The 22,434-nt window shown below is 37.8% G+C and overlaps 1 protein-coding gene across 2 annotated transcripts in view; it reads right to left on the bottom strand.

Annotated features, from left to right (window-relative positions):
• ARHGAP15 (Rho GTPase activating protein 15) overlaps positions 1 to 22,434 on the bottom strand; it is a 629,407-nt gene that overhangs the window by 521,550 nt on the left and 85,423 nt on the right. For both annotated transcript variants that reach the window (XM_039250736.1, XM_039250737.1), the window contains exons 4-5: positions 15,715 to 15,776; positions 4,195 to 4,282 (exon numbers count right to left, since the gene is read on the bottom strand). In XM_039250736.1, the coding sequence (XP_039106667.1) occupies positions 4,195 to 4,282; positions 15,715 to 15,776 (150 nt within the window). The remainder of the gene's footprint in view (positions 1 to 4,194; positions 4,283 to 15,714; positions 15,777 to 22,434) is intronic.

Here is a 22,434-nt window from a genome sequence, read left to right as displayed (position 1 = left end):
AAAAAAAAAAAAAAAGAATTCAAAGTGCATCACTCAAACCAGTGTGCAAAAAAAAAAAAAAAAAAAAGAAAGAAAGAGAGAAAAAGAAAAGAAATAAAAAGCAGGACATATTTAGAGAAAGAGGCCAGAAACAAAAAAGACATATACTGTGATTTCATTTATGTAAATTCAAAAGCAGCCAAAGTAAACTAAATTTCTTAAGGGATATAGATACAGATGGTTCAGGTGGGGAAGTAATAAAAAATTATAAAATAATAGCTAAAATGCAGTATAACTCTGTGGGAAGGGAAGAGGTTGATGAATCAGAGAAAAATGGCAGCGGGTGGAGCTTCAGAAGACCTGAAAGGGTCTGTATCTCCATTTAGGCAATGGTTATGTAGGAGTTTGATTAATAACTTTTAAAATATGCATATATATTATACATTTCACTAAAAAATTATTTCTGTATTTTCCAACAACGGTATTTTACAAATTTATAGTTACAAATCAAAATACATTTATTAAAAAAAAAAAACAACTATGAGAATACGAGCATCATCCTCCCCTTCATAATCCAGAAATTCCAATTGTAGGGACACCAGAGGTTGTCAAATGCTCTGACTCACAGGAGGGCCAGCCAGTCTTGACCAAACTTTCTCTGGTCAGAGTGAGGTGAACAAAACAGAGAGAGTGCATGTAGACATAGAAGAGGGGTAGTTCCCCATTTTGGTAAAGTCTGTATACCATTCTGAGGATTTGTCCTACCTCAATTTGGGATTGGGATATTTTTTGATGCCCTTTCTATTAGAAAGTAACAGCGGTAGTTAAGTGGTAGCTTACTCTTTAATGTCCTTATTAAGAACAAACAGGGGAGCCTGGGTGGCTCAGTTGGTTAGGCAGCCAACTTTGGCTCGGGTCATGATCTCGCAGTTTGTGAGTTCGAGCCCTGCATCAGGCTCTGTGCTGGCAGCTCAGAGCCTGGAGGCTGCTTCAGATTCTGTGTCTCCCTCTCTATCTGGCCCTCCCCTGCTCACGCTCTGTCTCTGTCTCTCAAAAATAAACATTACATTTTTTTTAAAGAAATAAAAACAAACAAAACAGAAGGAGTCAGTCCTCTTTTTCCTTGAATAGGTCACTGAGGACCCAGAACCTATGAATCCCTAATTTACACACACCAGTGAAATGATTCTGTGTCTGTTTCCAGGAAAAGGCTGCTTCTGATAGAAATCTGAGTTGGTTACAAACTGCAGGAACTTCAGCGAGAAAGAGAGTCTAACGTGGAATGTGGGATCAGGCACACTTTAGGACATGCTGTATTAAATGTGAAAGTCACAGGCTAAGAGCCACCGGAGGAAGATGAGAGCCCCAGGAAAATGTATATAGTCATGCAAGAGCCCCGTCTAGAGCCCCAAATGGAGGAATGGCTTCACTTTCAGAATTATCAGTGCTCAGACACAACGTTTACACTCCCTGGGGATACATAGTTCCCTTTTGGAGACCCGACATGCTTTACATGCCCATGTTCTTTGAGTTAATGTGTTTTCTTTTGTATACATGTCCGCACCAGGTCAAGTGCAAAACTCATATGATGTAAAAATATGTTATAATTATATTATGTCCTTTATTGTGTACTATAGAATATATATACTTAAAGAGTATATTAGACAATATGAATTAATTGATGGCTACTACTTATGTTTTCTTTTGTTAGGTAATTTCATTTCCTATTAATTCTGTTGGCAGATACCACTATCCCCATTTTACAGATGAGGACTCTGAAGCTCAAAGAAGTAGAATGACTTTGTCAGCTCCTAAGCAGCAAGCCTGGAATGAAGTCCCCTGTGGTTGAACTTCAAAGCCCTGCTCCTAGCTACTTGCTGCTTTGTCTTACCACTGCATTAACATTCAAAGATCATTCCTATAAAGATTAAAATGCCACTTACTCTCTTAAACCACATTCTGTACTCACTCACTTAGTTTCTACTGACCCCTTGGAGGAAAGGACAGACTTTTCCCCAGAAGCACAATGAACAATACCAGGACATGTATAAGGGAGTGCAAGGGAAATTCAGAAATTTGAGCATAAATCTCTTTCAAAATAAAACCACAACATCTTTAATCAAGGCCTGGCAATCATCATATCGTTTCTCTGAGACTGGAATTGGTAAATGTGGGCTGTCCCACTAGGCCTTTAATACTTGGTTAGAAATGTATCCAAGAAGTTTACTAGCAGGACAATTCATGCAGCACAAACATGAATCTGTAATTCTCTTCCCCATTACCACAAAACACAGTCCCTGCCCTGAATTCACTTTGAAGACGAGTGCCTGGGAGAAACCATAAGAGCACTGAAAATGGGGCCAGAAGTAATAAATAGGGTCTGCCAAAAAATGTTAACGAACTTCTTCTAAAAGTAAAATCTATTGTCAGTTTACAGCTCTGAAGGTTGAACTGGAGGCATGCAATTAGCGAGCTGACTTGAAAGGTTTATCTAAAAGATTTCTTTCACCTGTATAAAATTAAGCAGCTGATAATTGTATCTCCTGGTACTGGTATGAGGAGAGTAAAATATAAAATAAAAATAAAACCAAACACTTTAATGTGGAATCTAATCTAATCTCTCGCATTATCCCAGAACATTCACATAAACTTGGCTACAGCGGAATTCTTCTCACCCAGCAGGACGAAGATCATCTTCTCAGCAGCCCAACTTGCCAAGCAAGTGACTTTCCTCCCTTCCTGACTTCCCCCTTAGAACTCATTCAAAGGGAAGACAAAGCCCCTGTGAGTGGATAGGAGGGGGGTTTGTGCCTGGCCCTTAGGGGTACTTTATTTTTCTTAAAAAGATTATCTCCACCTTACTGTAGGCCCCAAATAAAAACAAAACAAAAGCCTAGAACAAATTTCTGAGGCAGTTTAAATTAAAAATACAAACGATTGAGATATATTTTTAATTTATTTATAATTAGTTTACAGATTGGACCGCACCGAGACTCCAAAACCAGCAAGCCACTTGGGGATAAAGACTATTGCAATTATCTGGGACAAGCCAAATGCTACCTTTTGTTCTTCTATTTAAAAACAAACAAACAAACATCTCCTAGCAAATGATTTTCTATTTCCTATTTAAAGAGGATTACATAGCAAACAAGACTAGTGGCTGGAAAGCAAAGAACTTTCCAGCGTTTTATTACCTGCCAAATACAAATTAGTTCATTGTGGTTAACTCCTGCCAGGCAACCTCTCTCCCTGCCGCCCATCAGGCTGATGGGGGAGGGCAGGTTGCTTCCTGCCCGGTGTCCTTCGTAATCAGGAGGCTGTCAGACATGCTGCCTACCCACTGTCTCCCACATCGCATGGCAGCTCTGGTGTTGGGGCATCAAGGTTCAGAGCTTGAATTGCCCCAGTCACTAACTCGGAATTGCTCCTACTCACTGTCCCTGTCAAATCGCTGTGGGCCTATGTGAAGCCCTCCTCCAGGTACAATAAAGAAACCCTACAAATTTCACTTTGTAATAACTACAGGTTACAGAAATTGTATTAGCTCCATTAGATGGAGTCAGAAATATTCAGAAAGGTTAGCTGGATATAGTGAATTTCGCAGTTAGACCAAGATAAAAAATCACTTTGTTAACTTAGAGTGTTTCCTCATTGGTAACACCCTATATTAAGGTGCCATTTATAAACAGTTTATTATTATTTATTAATGTATGAAGCACTTTATAGCATGCTAGATAACAACTTAAATTCATGTATTAAAGATGCACATACATGGTTTAATAGGATTTACTTCTTATAATATTCTTTAAAACAGCTTCCCATAGTCTCATCCGTTAAGCATTTATTACTAATGCATTTTATAACATACTTTATAATACATTATTTGAGCAAGTAGCTGCATTTAGTGATCATTTCATAAATAAGAATAAAGCATTTATAAATGGCACCTTAATTTAAAGTGTTACCTTCACATTATTAGATAGCTGTTCACCATCCATCTCATTTTGCGATTATTCTCCAAATGCACCACTTAATAAAACAGACACTAAGTTCTATTTTCTCTTCATCTGGTTAAAAGTTTATTGAGTCATTTCCTCCATCTGCTTTCAGTTGTTGGGAGCTTGGAGGCTTTCGTATGATTTCTGATAAAGCCAAACTTTTAATTCAATACTATGTCTGTGAAGATGATAATAGTAGGAATGGAGAGCTACCTACCATGTTAGCCAGTGCTTGCTGCTTAGATTCTTTGTAAAATTCAAGTTTTCGACTAGAAAGGACGATCCAGGAAGTAGACCAGTTTTTCCTTAGGAAAAAAAAAAGGTAAAAAAGCATTATCACCTGAAGAAATCTTTCATAGATATTGTATAAGCAACATTTGGAATGAGTAGACTGTATTTTTCATTCGTCTTCATAAATATCTTTTCTTTATTAAAATCTATAGGTGGTATGGAATTTGGGTAACAATAAGGACATTCTGTAATTTTTAAAAATCATGGCATTTATGGCAAACATTTCTCAATTTGAATTTTCTCCCAAATTCTTTTTCATGAACAAACGCTCCAATTTTTGTGTATCCATGTCCCCCCACTCCACAGTCTATGTTTCCACAGCAAGCCAAAAATAGCAAAGTAAAAACGGATATCAGAACCCCTGCCTTCATTGGTACTTCTTCTCATTGTTTCAGTAAATATTAGAATCTGAAAAACTAGCTAGTGTGTCGCTGCGTACCTCAAAATATTTTTTAATGTTGAATCTCACTGGAAATCAAAGAAAGGCAAATAAAAAGAGTGAAATGCTTTTTCCCTCCTTGCCAATCAATTGGCAAGAATTAGAAGGAGTAACATGGGTTACTGAGAGTGTGGAGAAATGGATTCTCCAATACAACTCTGGTGGGAGTGTACACAAGCATGTTTTTCTGGAATGAATTTCGCAATATGTTTTATTTAAGTTTATTTATTTATTTTAAGGAACCGTGAGTGGGGCAGGGACACAGAGAGAAGGCAAGAGAGAGTCCCAAGCAGGCTCCACACTGTCTGCACCAAGCCCAAGGCGGGGCTCAAACCCAAGAACCTTGAGATCATGACAGGAGCTGAAATGGAGTCAGACGCTTAACGGAGTGAACTACCCAGACACCCCAGCAATATGTTTTTCCTTTTAATCTTTTAAAATATGTTTGTCTTTTGACTAAACAAGTCCATTCCTATGAATGTAATTTTTCCTAAAGAAGTTATCTCTTAAGTTGGTAGGCCTGTGTGCACAAGAATGAAGTACTCCATTATTTCTTAATTCTGCACCTAAAATATATTTTAAAAGATTAGTTGCCTAAATTGCATAAAATAGATTCCTATAATGGAAAATGAATCTTATGCTGTAAAAGAATACGGATATGGGAAGATTGTAACAAAGACCATAATACAATATGTAGTTTATAACACCCTACTGTGTATCTGCTTAAGACTATTATTCCCTCCTCTGAGCCTCTTCTGATGATTCATTTCATTCAGCAGAAGCTCAAATATTACATCCTAAATGCATTCCATGACTTCTTCACACAGCACTTATTGATTAAATTGAAAAATAATTTGTGTATTTTTCACCTCTATCTCCCACCATTCTAAAAAAGGCCTCAAAAGGATAGAAAGCATTTCATGCTTATGGAAGTATCCCCAAGTGGCCAGCACAGTGACTTGGACAGAGGAGGTACCACCCATGTACTCAATGAATCATTGTTTGAACTTAGGCATGGGGAGTAAAAGCTGGAAATAACAATAGTTAAATCAGGCGATAAAATCACTGCTTTTGATTTTCCTTTGTATTTCTTGCTGTTTATCAAATATCCTGCATTGAGCATGTATTCCTTCAGCAATTATATGTGTTCATTTGTGTCATGAAGAATGCCCTTTTTTAGATAGTAAAACATGAAGGAGATTAATACACCTAAGTTTCTATCCATTATATCAATTGCTGCAGTTTGCTTTAACACTCATTTCAAAAGAACTGATTTCATTTTATAAAAGTGGTATAAAAAAAGTTTAAAGACACACTTTCTTTATTCAGGTCAATAGAAGCCTACACAAAAATATGCTTAAAATGATCATTTATGATCTTTGTGTAATTTATTTCCCCTTGCTTCTTAGAACTTAGGGGTTTGATTGAAAGGACAGCTTTGAATTCAGTAAAGTTAATATTTTATTTAACAGTTTATTGTCAAGTTGGTTTCCATATAACACCCAGTGCTCATCCCCACAAGTGCCCTCCTCCATGCACATCACACCCCTTCCCCTCCCCCCATCCCATCTGCCCTATCTCAGTTTGTTCTCGGCATTCAAGAGTCTCTGATGGTTTGCCTCCCTCTCTCTCCCCCACTATTTTTCCCCTTCTTCTCCCCCATGGTCCTTCATTAAGTTCCTCCTAATCCTCTTATATGTGCAAGTAAAGTTAATATTTTCACCAAGATTAGATTACTCTTACATACCTGAAGCTTTCATAATCATACCTCATTGTGTAAAAAAAAAATGATAAGAAAAACCAAATAATATGTATTTTCCAATGTGCAAATATGAATATTATGTTCTTGGACCCGCTTGTCTTCAAATGGGTCTACCATTTCAACAAAACATTGAAAAAGGTTGAAACACACACACACACACACACACACACACAGAAGGCCACAAAGTCTTTTCCCCTCCTTTCCCCTAAAGCTGACTTCGCCCCTTGGGTACTAGTAGCAGCAAAAGGGATTGAGGGCAGCCATAGTTTGTCTCTACGCAGGTCATAATATCAGGTGATCCCGTAAAGAGAAAAGAAAAACATTGGAAAGACTGCCGGCCTCCACTGGGCATCTTTTATGTCCACCTCTTATTTTGACAGTATGTGATCAGGGAATATGGAACACCCTCAGACTGATGGAACCCGTATTTAACCTGCCTGTTATATTTCCCACTAGATCTTTCATCCCCTGGCAGGGAGATATTATACCTTATTTGTTTCCCGTCTATAGCGAGCCCTGGATAAATGGTTCTGATTTGAATCTGTTTCAGATGTTGATGGTTTACAGAACGTGTTGGCATCACTCTTCCCTTCCTTAAACTCTGGACTGGAACTGGTTAGAAACGAAGTTGCGTGAAATTCAATTATCTCATGGTTCTCTGTTAGAACTTTGAACTGTTATGAAATGTTCCCTGGCCGGCAAATCCTGATGCCCACGTCTGGAATGGTAAGAACTGCAAGGCCTGGAACCTTGGCACTACGAACTGCCCTGACACTTTCATTTTGAATTTATAAATTACAATGCATCTATGGTGTCAAAAGAGAAGTGGAGATTTTTTTCAACTTTCTTAAAATAATTTTATTTCAAAAGGAAGAAATGTTGTTGTCAACCTTTTTTAGATGCCCCCATATCAGTTCAGGTTTTTTTCCAGTATTTCTTTAAAAATAAACATTAGCATAAATTATTGTGAGTACCTAATCAAGATCTAAAGTTTGTCCAGTAGAGGTTGAGTTTCACAAAAAAGATAATGAAGCTACTAATAGGTCCACTTATTAATATAGAGAATGAGGCTCAGAGAGTTTAGGAAACTTACTTAAGGCCACTTAGATTTAGAATCAAACTCAGTTTCTCTGACTTTGAAGCCTGTAATCTGTTCACTACTTAATGCTGTCTTTTTTTTTTTTTTTTTAAGGATTAAACATTACTAACTTGGCTAAGGAAATTGTCAATGTCAGATCTCACCATGGGTTGGGTTGACATGCTGACACTGTGAAAGCTAGTGTGTACAGCCTGTGACAAAGCAGGAGCCATGTAGGCTCTCTTATGAACTACTTTGCCTGATCCTAATTGGAAGGACAGAACACAGACCTGGCACTTCCAAACTCTCTACTTCTCTTAGAAGTTGCACTGATTTAAAGGATGGACCATTCAACTCCTCAAAAGCTGGAGGCAAGGCACCTAACAGTGGCACCTCTGTCTCTTTTCTGCTGAGGAATTATTCTGCTCAGTGATGAGCAGACTCATCTGTACTCTGTGAAGATCAAAAAACCAGGAAGTGAGTCAAAGCCTCTAGTCTAGGAATGGCTGAGAATTCACATAATGGGCACAACTTTCAACCTGTGACTTAAGTTGGAACCTACTTTTATGGATGAGGTACTCTGGGACTTGACCAATTTCTGTCCAATATCTGGTTCATACCCCATCTGGTAGGTTTGGCTTGTGGTGCCTGTAATTCTCAGGATATCAGTTGAAGAGCTTTCTCCCCTCACTACTCTAATATGGGAGCCACTTGGATGGCATCATCAGCTCTGGAGAGAGTCGTGAAAAGGGTCAACTGGCAAACTTTTGCCCTGATTTGAACTTTTAATACTTTCTTTATGCAATCAAATCCTTAGAGGTGACTAGTGCTCAGTGTAATGAGAGACAACCCAGGAAACAAGTTACTCCTGCAAACTTGAAGGCGTAGCCAGAACAGGTAAGTCTTGCAGTTTCTGATGAACCTTTTAAAATAGATCCTTCAAGGATGAAGCAGTTTTCAGAATAGAGAGGAAGCCCTTCTACTCCCCCATCTCCTCCAAAGAGACAGACATCATCCCTAACCTCTTACAGCCTTTCCACTTCTGTGCACATTATCTGACATTTGGTAGGTATCTATTAAAGGTTTTTGAGCAAAAGGGTATATATGGACTCTCAAATTTCAGGAAGGTCACACATCTAGATTTTTTTCCCCTGCTCTGTTATTCACTAACAAGGTGTACAAAAGCACCAACCTCCTGTATGTCTCTTCTCTGTTTCTTAGTCCCCTAGTGTTTTCATAAGTCATTCCTAACATTAAAGAAACAACAACTATTTAATGCTGCTGGTTTAGTGTATCTTTTTCTAATTTCTAATTTTATAATTTATAATTCTACTGGCAATACTTGAACTTTCTCTAGAGGTCTTTCTGACTTTCAGAGGTGTGTCAATAAGAGGAGTTATTATGCATGCATTGTCCCCACTCTGCTAGGTATTACACTGGTATTTTGCTATATGTGTCGAGTAATTAAATCACAAACTCAGTCAGCTGTATCTATTGAGCTTCCACCACACAACGGTCACCATTCCAAGAACTGAATATATAAAGGCAACAGGGGAGCCTGAGTGGCTCTGTTGGTTAAGCATCCGACTCTTGATTTTGGCTCAGGTCATGATCTCATAGCTCACGGGTTTAAGCCCCACATTGGGCTCTGCATCGACAGCTGCGAGCTGTTACGAAATGTCCTCTCTCCCTCTCTCTCTGCCCCTCCCCTGCTTGCTCTCTCTCGCTCTCAAGATAAGTAAACTGAATCTATAAAGGCAAATAAGAGACACCTCAAGGGGAGGTCTCAGGGGAAGACAGGTAGTAAACACAGAAACCGATAAAGCCTCCACATGACACTGGGAGGTGTCCCCATATTACAGATGAGGGCACTGAGGCTTGGTGAGTCTGTTTCCTACTGAAAGGCATAGAAGTCATAAATATGGGATTCGAGCCAAGTCTCTCAGGTCTCGAAGGCCCCACTCACTATGCTGCCTCTGCTGTCTGTAGAGCAGACGACATGCAGTTCTGCATTAGTCATTCTGAGCGCATGTATGCAGAGCCTCATCATAGGCTCTGAGAAAGGAAGATAAAGAACTTTTGTCAAACAAGTACTTACATGTCTTTCTCCTTGGAGTCAGGCCACTTCTTAGCCTGACCTGGGATGTGGTGAGCCCTTTATACCCTACCTTCCCCTGATGGCTAGCAGGTGAACTTATCCATTGGTGGGAGGCAATTAAGGCCTCATCATTTCATCATCCTTACGGTAAAGGCAGTCTTTTCTATTTCTCCACGCGGAGGGGGAAAACCCCAAACTACTGGATATGGACTTATGATTAAGAAGGACACATAGCTCAGGAAATATTCAACCTCAGTAAGTCAGAGGTCCTAGGAATAGGTGGACAGTCTCCCCCACAAATGAATGGATAACAATCAAGAGAAGGACTGACATGGACACTATTGACTCAATGCAGGAAACAGATTGTTACTCAAGAAATGCAAGTATTTATGTTATTTTTCTTTTGGAAAAACTGCAAATCACGCCAAAGGTGGGGAGAAGGGTTTACTACAATTAGAAAGGAGGAAAACTAAAGTTGAATGACAATTATTTACATGTATGCAATTGATGGGACATTTTATTCAAGTGAGACGCTTATCAAAATTTTCATAAAACAAATCCTCAGTTGTGAAGGGGCGCAGGGCAGAAGCAGGGCGGAGCTGGAGGTGAAATCCCCCCAGACCCACAAACAGCATCATCTTGGCAGAAAACTCTTTGCATTCTACAAAATGGACACCGGGTGGCAGCACATAATAACAGCAACTTTGTAACTGCTTATCTGAAGAAGGCTAGGTCATGCTTAAAATATTTATTACCATTATAAGAATTTGTTAGCCTGAGCTCAGGTGTAACGCATTTGTTTGTTTTATATCCTACACTCACGTCTCCTATGCCTTCTTTAGGTAGTGACAGATGGCCAACCAAAAGTCAGAGGAAAATAGACATGCAATAGCTTCATAAATTTCAGACTCTCTTTGGGCCACATGCCTTTGTTATCTGACTTGGTCACACGGGATTTGACATGATTCCCCACAGTGGCAGGAATGAAAGTGATTTACACCAGTATCCCTGACTGTCTGTAAAATCCCTTGGTCCCTGTTAAATGTTCTTACTCATTCTCAAACTGGTAGGTTCGGAAATTATTTCTTCTCTCTCATAGTCTAAGTCTCTTGTAAATCGTCACTGCTAAAAGTGGGCCAAACAAACACAGAAGCATAAACACACAAATCTCTGTCAGTATCAAGAAATGTAAACTCTTGACATATTCGAAGAGTTATCAGATGTTGGAAATTATAGCATATAGCAGAAATTTTAAAACTAAAGCAAACTTTTACAAATTAACTTCTGTATTCTGCACTATCCAAATCTTCCCTCCAGTCCTCACTAGTGAACATAAAAAGAGAGAATGACAATTTGGCCTGGAGGAATTTACGGGTATCCTGAGCAGAAAGCGGTAAAGAACAAATAAGTTCACGTTAACAGAGTACTCTGGCATTAGGCTCTAAAGGAAGTCTCTACTGAGAAACAATTGTTCAAAAAAGAAAAAAAAAGAGAACAAAACAAAAAAAGAAAGGTCTAAAGAGCAGAATAGAGGGACCAGCTACACACGATAAGACGTATAGAGCACAAGTGAGATGCTCAAGGGGCAGGCACGCAGTGGAAGAGACAGGTGTGGATGGAGAGGTAGTGCATATGCTGTCAGGTGCCTTCTGTACATGAATCGATAGAAAATAGCTTTTCACTAGGGTCTCCCAGAGCTTCAGAGAGGTCTGGGCTACTTCCTTTTGGAGATGGAAGTCTCAAAATGAAGGAATTCCTAAACATCACCAGAAAAGCAAACCCTATTTTCAATGTGAACAATTAAAAAGTTAAAGCTGAATGTTAAATGTTTTCAACTTTCAATCCTGTCTGCATATCATATGATAATTTATAGCATACCATTTCAGGATAAGGCTAAATTTATGTCCTTTTATGAATGTCAGATATAGTCAATTGGTTGTCCTTTCTGTTACCTTCTTTTATTCATAGTCAGAAAGAGGTTAAACTCTTCCTAGAGAGAAAGAGAAAATATTTGAAAGAGGGAAGCTAAAAGAAAAAAGGAAAGAGGGGAAATAGGGAAAATAAAAACACAGTGCATGATGTAGATGACCTATCATGGATTTGTGAATAGAAAACTTGATAGAGAGTAATAAAATAATGTTTGCTAAGTGATCATTGAAGGCCTTAGTGCTGTTGACGGTATTAAATAAAAGGGCAGTTTTTGTTCCCTGGTCCCAAGAAGTTTCTAGCAAGAGAGAAAACACTAACCTACTTCACACAGAGGACCGGGCTAAAATCTGATACTTACTTTACATACAAAAAGATTTGGGAGGAAGGAGAGGTTAATACCAGTGATCAATTTTCTCCATTTGTACAATTGAAAGTAAAATAATAATATAGCCTATCTTACAGTATTATTTCAGTATTACTGGTAGAGCATTTATCTAAGTACTGGAGAGAGAAAGCATTTAGTAATGCTGCTTGTTAACTCACTAAACATATAGCAATATATAAAGCCTTTTAGTGAGTGGGGAAAGGCAACCAAAAGGCATAGAAATACAAACTATAGGGACTATGGTACACATTTAATAGTTACTAAATTTTCAAGGGGATAAAAACTACACAATTTTCAAGATTATGATTAAACTGATCATTTTGTTGCCAGTTACAAAAACATATCGATACTTTGGGCAAACAATATGACAACATGTAGTATTTAAAAAAAAAAAAAACAACACAAAAAAACAGGGGCATGTGATTTAATAAAGTATTCCAGGGTTAGCATTTCTCCTAGGAAAGAAAAGAAACGTTGACAAACAATGGGAGTTTTACTCTAATTACAGCTATTTTAGTAGGAGACTGCAATTAACTTAAAATTCAAATAAATAAGGGTGTAGGAATGGTTTGGTATGTTACAATGCCATCAACCTGATGGACAGTATGTGTTACTAAACATGGTGACTCTACCTACAATATTCAGTCTGTAAAGCATTTATAATAAACCACAAAAACAAATCCCACAAACGATAAAGAGTAAAATTGGAAAAATACGGATCAAAGTTAAATATTTTTGGTCACTCAGGACTTTGATCAGCAAGGTAAATAGACAGTGAGACACTTGGAGGAGATATTTGCAAAGTCTAAAGTTGACAAGGTATTACTACCTGGAGCAGATTAGGAGTTCTCTTAAAAATAAAGGAGATCAATAGAAAATAAGGAAACATAGGCAATTCTCAGAAGGCAGAACCTGATCAACTCTAAATAGATGAAGTGATGCTCAACTGAAATGCCAGTGAGAGGAATAAAAATAAATGTAGTAACATTCTACTGCCATCCACTTGCAAGACTGAGTTATGTAATGCTGTGTGATGAGCTGATGGCAGGACAGACTCCCTTCTGCTTTGCAGGAGTGTGAACTGGTGCACTCATTCCGGAAGGAGTCTGGCAGCAGCAGTCAATGGATTTATAAATGTGTATATCTTACCACCAAGCAATCCTTCGCTCCTGGTACAGGCCCCAGAGAGAATGCCTAACAGGTTCATAAGGGGACACATTTGTGTGGTTTATTGCAATGTTGTTTGGGACAGAAGGAGTTAGGGACAATTTAGGTGTCCACTCCTGGGAAGTTAAGTAAAATCTGGTGTATTTACACAATGACAAAATGGGCAGCAGTTGGAAGAAATGAACTCATTTTAAATATATAGATATAGATTCATGACTAAACACTAACAATAAATAGATGTAATAAGAAACAGAGTGAAGTTTATAACACAAATAAGGCTTTTGCAATTTAGAGCACATTCACATACACCCAACTACATGCTATTTACTAGAACGACACACATGTAACCACATAACTATATGGAAAGTGGATTTGATGAACATATACTCTACAGACGATTGAAGTGAGGATTGGAGACTGAAAATAAAATAAAACCAGTTAGGGGTCTTGCGCAGAATGATGATAATCAAAGGCCATACACTGAAGAGTAAAATCAACTCAAGTCAGTGCACCTGATGTTAAAAGAAAAACGAAACTGAGATGTATATAACTTTAAATGAAAAAAGCTGAAAGAATGCATAATTGTATGCAAACTGGTTGAAATAACAATAAAACAAAGCACAAGCTAATGTTTATTTGAATTTAAACTAGGACACAAAAATGATTTACAAACTGATTAAAGTTACAACAAATGAAACATACAAAATGGTACATACACCAATTGAAACTGCCTAAAAAAATGTATTCATTGGAGTTGGTTAGGGCCTTGTTATGCCCTCTGAGTTTTCCTGACACCATCTTCTAAGAAAAAAGTTTTATCAGGACAGTTTAAGGGCGAAAACACTATGAAACCATTTTGGTGGGGCATCATCTTTATTTTCTGGCCTTCCTTTCATCAGTATCTCCTCCTCTTCCATGCACCGGGCTTGAGGGCAAGCTCTCACGGCCTCTCCCCTATCCAGCCCCAGCGAAAGCTGAAGTGATAACTCAGACAAGGCTTTAGGTCCTTTTCTGTCCTTCCTTTGGGCTCTGTGAGCACATAACTGGTAAGGTAAGAAAGGGTCGACTTACTCATCTGGGGAAGAGCCATTGCTGCCCTCAGCACTACTCCCACAAGCTGATGCCATTGGGAGTGAGGTCTAAGGAAAAGGAGGTCACTAGGATGGATTAATCAAAATCAAAAAAATCCTCCTGTCACCCTTATACAAAACAACTCCCTAAACCAGATTATCCACTGGGGTGCGGACAAGTCCAGTGTCTTAAAGCAGCCTCACATTTGACTCTGTCTCCTATTCATGTCTCTCCTGGACTTTTCAAAGGAATTTGGCTACAGAGTTACTGCAGAAAAACTGTAAAAGAGGGATCAAGGCCCTGTTTACTATCTGAGAATAAAGCATGATATAAGTAAAAAAATTAGAGCTTGTTCTTTAAAATTGAAATAGCAATTTTAAGCAGTAGTAGAATTATAGATGATTGTTTTCTCCAGTTTTACTCCTTTTAAATAAATATATACATACTCCATTACAACAGCAAACAAAAGCATACTTCATGGCCTATTGTTGGCCAGAGTGCCATTCTAGTAATGAATTGCATTATACAATTAACAAGTGTCCCATTGTGTAGCTAATTAGTACATTCATCCTTTATGGTTTTAACTGTTAATAATATAGTCATAAGTAAATGCTTTGTCTCCCAATATGAGCACCTTCTACATATCTTTGTAGCTTGTATATCATCTAGCACAAAGCTAAGAGTATAATAGTACCTATAGGAGAAATAGGAAAAATTCTAAAATGGAAATGATTATTTCTAAATATCCCACACATAGAGAATGTCTTGCATCTTTCTCTACCTTTTATCAACCTTATTTTTTCCTTTTTTGGCTTTTGTTGTGGTGGTCACATGAGGAATTCTTTTTTCTGATTTCTCTAACCTTACTCTGTGTTCCTTTCACCTCCAAATATGGCAACATTCAACTTTTTATTTGACAGATTATTTTATTTTCCTTTTATCTTTCTCAATGAATATTATCTGAGTAGCAAATGTATTTCAAATCCTCCATTCTTCAAAAATTATGCTCCCAATATATTGTAGGGAGATTTTTCTATACTGCAAAAAGAGTACACTCATCTCTTAATCTGTTAAACCCAACTCAAGACCCATTATCTTATTTATTTGCATTTTTTTTAAGATTCAAGTTCCCGGGGTGTCTGGATGGCTCAGTTGGTTAAGTGTCCAACTTGATTTTGGTCATGATCTAGCGGCTCATGAGATCAAGCCTTGCGTCTCTCTTCTCTCCCTGCTCTTGCCCCTGTCTCAAAATAAATAAATAAACTTAAAAGAAAAAAAAGATTTCAAGTTCTAGGAGGACAAGAGCACTTCATTTAATATTATGTGCACTGATATAGAATGTAGTGCTTTATTAGAAAACTGTAATTACGTTAAAATGTTGATCACAGTGATAGCAGAGGGGAATATTCTAGTATTGTACGAGAGGGGCTTCCTTTCTAAACAACAGCAGTGACACAAGTTGAGGAGATGGAGAACTATCACAGTTGTGTAAAAGTGAATTAAGAAACTTTTATTACCTTAGTTTCTTTCCTCCATCTGCAATTTTAGCTTTTTGAAGATATCCTTCTTTTTCAACCATCTGCAAGAAGAAAGCATAAATTAAAACTGTGACAAACTCCTGTGCATTATTATTTTGAATGAACCTATGCTCTCCAATAGTCATTGCAATGATGGAAGTTTCCAGTCACAGAACGTCATTAATAATGCATATATAGCTTATGGGAAGTGTCTGCAAGATCATAGTCCTTACAAGCCGTTAAATATCCAAAAGAAAGATTACAAAGAATAATGTGAATGATTTATTAGGTGGTGACACACCTTTATTCACTTTTCTCTGTGTGCACTGAAGTCTCTTGCTTACCAAGTTGATTAACAATGGTAAAACAAAAACACATTTAATGCCTTTCTTAATTTTACTGATCATCCTTAGAAAAGTTCTTCCTTTTCACACCTAATCCCCACTACCTCATGTATCTGCTGAGGCCAGGAAGTTAAAAGAATTCCATGGAACCAAGTAACTGAGCCAATTGAATTGTGAAAGGGCATTTAAAACAGTGACATTTCACACATTTTGTTCAGTTACCAAGAAATATTGTAGTAGCACTATTTCATTATCTTCTTCTATAATATGGGTTTCCTTCTTTTCCCATTTGTATTTATTGGCTTTCCTTGCTAACATAGATGCAAGTTTCTTAAAGGAGTTTCAACAGTTTATTACAACTTCATAGAGTTTTTTGTAGACTTCTAGGGTAAAGAAATGTACAATGCTGATTGTGATGTGTTTACTGCCAGCATAGTAGTCATTTAATTTCTGAGCACCCCATTGCCCCTTTCCTCTGTTGGTCCCACACACCCTTATCTCAAGTCCTTACCCTGTGTTCCATCATTTCACTCTAGATGAATTCCCACACTATATGCTAGAACCTTCTAGAAGTCACCTGCCTAACATCAAAGGATACATTCCCTCAGTTCCACCCTATATGCTTTCTCCCTGCCTGTAATACTCCATCCCAACATGTCTCCATCCCATAAACTCCTAAATCCATTAAATCTACTTTAAAATGCAATCTATCTGTGTATTGTTATAGGATCCTTCCAACATTCCTCTGCAATCTCTTTTAAGTGTTTCTGCCCTGAATTCCATTTTCATTCTGCCATTATCACTACCATAGTGTAGTTGTTCATTTACAGTTTCCCCCCTTGATCTGCAGGGGATATATGCCAAAACCCCCAGTGGATGCCTGAAATCATGGATCGCGCCAAACTGTATAATACTATGTTCTTTCCTATACATCCAGATCTGAGATAAAGTTAAATTTATAAATTAGGCACAGTAAAATTAACAACAGCTAATAATAAACTAAAATAATTATTATAATAATACACTGTAATAAAAGTTATGAGAACATGATCTCTATTTCTCAAAATACCCTATTGTACTGTACTCACCCTTCTTGTGATGAGGTGAGGTGAAAAAATGCCTACATGATGAGATGAAGTGAGATGAATGATGTAGGCATTGTGACATCGCATTGGGCTACAACTGACCTTCTAATGATATGCATGTCTGAAGGAGGATAATCTGCTTCCAGACTCGATGGACCATCAGTAACTGGAACCATGGAAAATGAAACTGTGAATGAGGGAGACCACTGTATGTGGTTTGCCTGCACCTGCGCAGTGTGTGATTCTGCCTTTCATACCTGGATTCCGAGCACCTACACCACACCTACAGCTACTTGCTGACACCAATAATCACAAGTATAAATGTAGTGAAACAAAGTAGTGGATGCGTGAGTGACTATTTTAATGTTTCTTAAAAATATTTATAGAAGAGTGAAAAAAAACAAAAAAAAATCCATCTGCATAGGACAGGTGAAAGGAAGAGATACTTGGGGACAAATAAATTATCCCAAGACACTGAAGTTTCACCAGTTCGTGAATTGGCTATTTACAAGACTCGCTCTGATGTAGGAGAGACCTTTTCTTCTAATTGTTCATTATGAAATTCCTAATACATAGCAGAGTACTTGCCCCTAAAAATATATTTGATGAATGCATTTAATAACAATGATGAAGGTACCAATAATGATCCATAGCAAAGTTTTTTTCCACATGTCTACATTTCCAGAAAGTTCCTTCTATTTCAGCATGTTCTCTGCAGTCTAAAAGAGTCTATGGAGGTCTCTTGGATAATTTTCAGAATCATGATGCTCAGTGGTATCTTTTGTGTACTTGGATGCATCTATTTGTTTGTTTTCTCTACCTTTTATTTTATGTATACTGTCCTTGTTTCTCGGTGCCAGGAAATTTTGTTTGTCTACCCCCTAAAACCCATGTAATAAGTTCAGTGTTTAACTCTGGGCATTACTGATTTCCACAAATGTTTGGAAGAAGGATGTTTTCAGTAGCAATTAGCGTCACAGGGATGGTCCCTTTCTTTAATAATGTATATTGGGAAATTTTGTGGTGTAACCATAGACAAAATTTATTGTTTTATTAAAGCTTTCTTCTGATGAAAATAAAGTAGTTACCAAAAGTCTGAATTTATCTGTCAAAAAGGTACAAAACCTCTCAAGCCATCATAAAAATTGATGCATTCATTCTCAACTAAAAATATTGCCTTCCCCCCACCAGATTTTTCACTATAAGACCAGTGGGTGGATATTTAGTGCCCAGAATGTATTATTGATGATCATTTCTTTAAAGAGGGAAGAGAAATTCAAAATGAAAAGAAAAAAAAAACCTAATAACTCTGAGGAGAACCAAACATAGCCAGCCTGAGATACATATTTTAAAATTCTCTTTCCCTGAATACATAAGAAATGTTTCTCCAGATACTGTGGGACCTTTTCAGGATACTGAGATTGAGATGAGGACTGGATTCCTCATGTCAGGGCTCTATCAGTGTAATATCATTGCTGTAGAAATAGGCTGAGCCAGTTCCCATGATCTTGAATCAAGGCAATACGGTTTCCATGCTTGACCACACAGAGGACCCAAAAAAAGGAAAGAAGAGGAGTGACTAGCAAGTTAGTTTTCTTCTCCTATATCATCTTCCAAAGTCCAGGCTGCCTTTCAGGTTATTAGAGGTAGCTAATAATCATCCTACTACATACTCTAACTATACTTATGACTACCATAGATATGTTTACATATCTACATGTATTTACATGTAGTTATATACATGTACAATCATCATGCACATGTTCCCATTTCTGGGATGAAGTGTTCATTCTTCTAAATTACCTCTTCAGTACTTCATGTATGCTCATTCATTCAATGTATTTTCAGTTAGTAACATCCTCTTCCCCTTTAATACCAGCTGCTTTGCTCACAATGGGACTGCAAAGATTTATAGGACACTCTTAACCCTATCGACGCTTATATGCTTGTGAGCTCACATTAAAAAGTACTTATGTTCCTCTCTTTTGTGAACTGGATACCACACTCCCTCCAGTCATCTCAGTGACTCAGGCCAGTTTCTGCTCTGGAACAGAACATTCCAACCAGTCTTCCTACACTGAAAACACTGCATTATTCTAAGTCCCCTGCTATAAGCAACACTTCATTCTTTATTATTTCTTGTCATGATACCTTGAAATACCTCACTATGTTTCAGGAACTAGAAACCAGTTAATCTGGAAGGCTCATAGGAGGTGAAAGAAGTATTAGGACAAGTAAAAGATTATTATGTATTTTGTCTATGGGTGTATATATGGCACCATATTCATTATTCTAATTATTTACTCCTACTCTATGTTAATCCCATGGATCGAAGGGATGATAATCTTTAAATTACAGTTGAGTATGCTGGTCATCTAAGATTCAGATGGTATTATAGCTAGTAATTTCCAAAATTTTGTATAGTTTTATGTCTAAATTTAGAATATTATATGGCAAGTTCCAGGCCAACCTGAAATTCCTTGAAGTATAGGCACCCCTAAACTTTGCATACTTAAGAAATGTCAACCAATCTTTAGATACTGAATCTGGCTTCTTAAGCAATTTGTCCAATGTCCCTCCAACGGCCTATTTTTTAATGTTAAGTGGCAGGGAAGATCAGCAATTTGTCCGAATTGGATGCCAGCCAGTCTGCTACATTGAAGAAGTACTCAGCAGACACAACTGTGCTGAGATACAGATGAGAAGAATGAATGGCTGTGGCATACCCAGATAGCACCTGTTTATCAACCTAAGTTGGAGGCTATAGACAAGGCAGCAGAGCAGAAGACAACCTTTGATTAATGGTAGCAATCGTGGAAGAAAGACCAGCCTGTAACCGAAAGTACAGACACAGCAATTTATTATGTGAAGACTTCATGTTGTTCTCAGATAAAAGAAGTAGACTTGAAAAGAATAGGCTTTCATCTACACCAGTCCACCACAAGAATGCTGTGAAAATACATCTTTATTAATAGAAATGAACTGAATCTAAAGACCTTCCCCAGATTTTGATGAGAAGGGGTTGACTTTTAACACCAGAATCCCACAGCCCTTATGCCTTACAATATTTGCTGTGTTGATGTAGTTAAGTTATTGTTCTTTTACTCTTTGTTTTGATTCTGTGTTCACTGGCAATCTCTGACTCCTAATTCAGCTTTTGAAATCCTCTGAGGTATAACATGGGTGACTTTAAACACTCAGTATCAGTGTATCTCCCATTATAAATTTACAAATCAGAGTTATTGTTTATACATCAGCTTCTTACAAATTTGGTTTCTGTGAGATAGTCTCAAGGGATCATGACCATTAATAAATAAAGTTTTTCTAGATCCACAAAGCTGAGGCAGGCCCCTGCCCTGAACTGAACTGAGCCTTCTAAAGTAGTGCCACCCTGTGGAACTTTCTATATGACTGACTGATCTTCCTCTATGATAACTCAGCATCATCTCTTTATAACCACAACCCTGGGTCACTGTAGCTTTCAGATTAACATTTCAGTATTTTCCTATTTAATAGGAAGGAACCTGTTATATTTTTTCCCAAACTTTTTATAGAACGAAGTACTTTGCTGATGATTTTGTTTGTTTAGATGATTTCTATTAAAAAGCGCACATCTGGTTATATCATTTTACACCCCAGTGTTTTCTCTTTCTTTATTAAATCTCTACTTCTCCACTACCCACAGAAATATACTTCTTTGTTCTTTCCATTGGTTTTATTTTTTAAATATTTTTCATGTTAAAAATAAAGTTTGTATTTACTTACAGTCTACAACATGATGTTTTGATATGCATAGCGAAATGATTATTACTATAGTCAAGCCAATTAACATAACCATCTCCTCATACAGTTACCTTCTTTAAAGTTTCTTGTGGTGATCACACCTGAGATCTACTCTCTTAGCAAATTTCCTCTCTATACTACAATATTATAAACTATAATCACCATGCTATATATATTTATCCTATATCTTCATTGGCTTTCCTTCTTGTGACATTGTCTTCAGTTCACATCTTGTGACCATTTTCTTCTATGGGGCTCAGTGCCTACATTTTTCTTCTCAGACTCTGATTATTTCTATACCGGCTCTGGCTTTATTGCAATATCAGATCAGCTGACTATGTTTATGGACTTGGAGGCGACACAATCCACTGAGAACAGAAACGAGGGATGCCTGGGTGGCTCAGTCGTTGAGTGTCCAACTCTTGAATTTCAGCTAAGGTCATGATCCCAGGGTGGTTGGTTTGAACCCCATATCAAGCTCTGCACTAACCGTGGAAACTTCTTAAGATTCTCTCTCTCTCTCTCTCTCTCTCTGTCCAGCTCTTTCTCTCTCTCTCTCTCTCTCTCCCCACCCTCCTCTACTCATGTGCTCTCTGTCAAAAAAGAGAAAAAAGAGAAGAATGGAAAGTAAAGCAGAGAAAAAATCACCTTAAAAATCTAGCTTATCTGTACATCATATAAAGCACTAATTAAAAAAATAAATGCTTAATTTTAGAACCACTTTACATATAGCTCAAGAATGAAATATGGTGTTTCGGCCTCATGCAAATACATAATTTACTGTGTGCATACTTGTAAAGAGTGGTAAACCAAAATTCAAGTTGGATACAGTGATTACATGAAAAGGGGAGCAGAAGCAAAGAAAAGTTATTCTCTGTCATAAACGAGCGGTGTCTGGAAAGAGCAAGTAAGCATTCTCAGAGAGGCTGGTCTTGATTTCAGGGCTCTGAGTTAGGCATGGTTGCTCATTGCACTTGTTGACACCCATCAGTGTATATGTTGTGCAATGCTTTCATGGACATCCTGCCCATCTCACTTTCTCAGAGGATGAGAGAATATGTTAGGCTTTGGGGTTCTGCTGAATGTCTTGAACCATTTTTCGAATGCTGGGTTTGGCAAAGCATGTATTCTGTTTTGCCAAATGCTTTTCCCCATCATTTTAAACCCTTGTGTATTTCAAGGGAAATGTTACCCACATGTCTGATTTTTTTCCCCTTAACTCATCAAAATGTCATCTTGAAAAAACTGCTATTGGATGTTTAAGAACTCCCCTGGCTTTTTCCTGAGCTTTTCATCTTTTAACCAATGTGTTTCATTTGACCTCCACCAAAAAAGCCCAGGTTCTGTTGGGGAATTGGGCTGATGAGGGTATCTCTTTGAGTCTCAAGAATTTTCTTCACTCGGGGCGCCTGGGTGGCGTAGTCGGTTGAGCGTCCGACTTTCGCTTAGGTCATGATCTCGCGGTTCGTGGGTTCGGGCCCCGCGTCGGGCTCTGTGCTGACTGCCAG

The sequence above is a fragment of the Hyaena hyaena genome, unplaced genomic scaffold, assembly GCF_003009895.1.
Source record: "Hyaena hyaena isolate Hyena2069 unplaced genomic scaffold, ASM300989v1 scaffold_381, whole genome shotgun sequence".
Taxonomy (NCBI): Eukaryota; Metazoa; Chordata; class Mammalia; order Carnivora; family Hyaenidae; genus Hyaena; species Hyaena hyaena.
The sequence above is the reverse complement of the archived record's forward strand: the minus strand, read 5'-3'. Positions and strand labels throughout refer to the sequence as shown.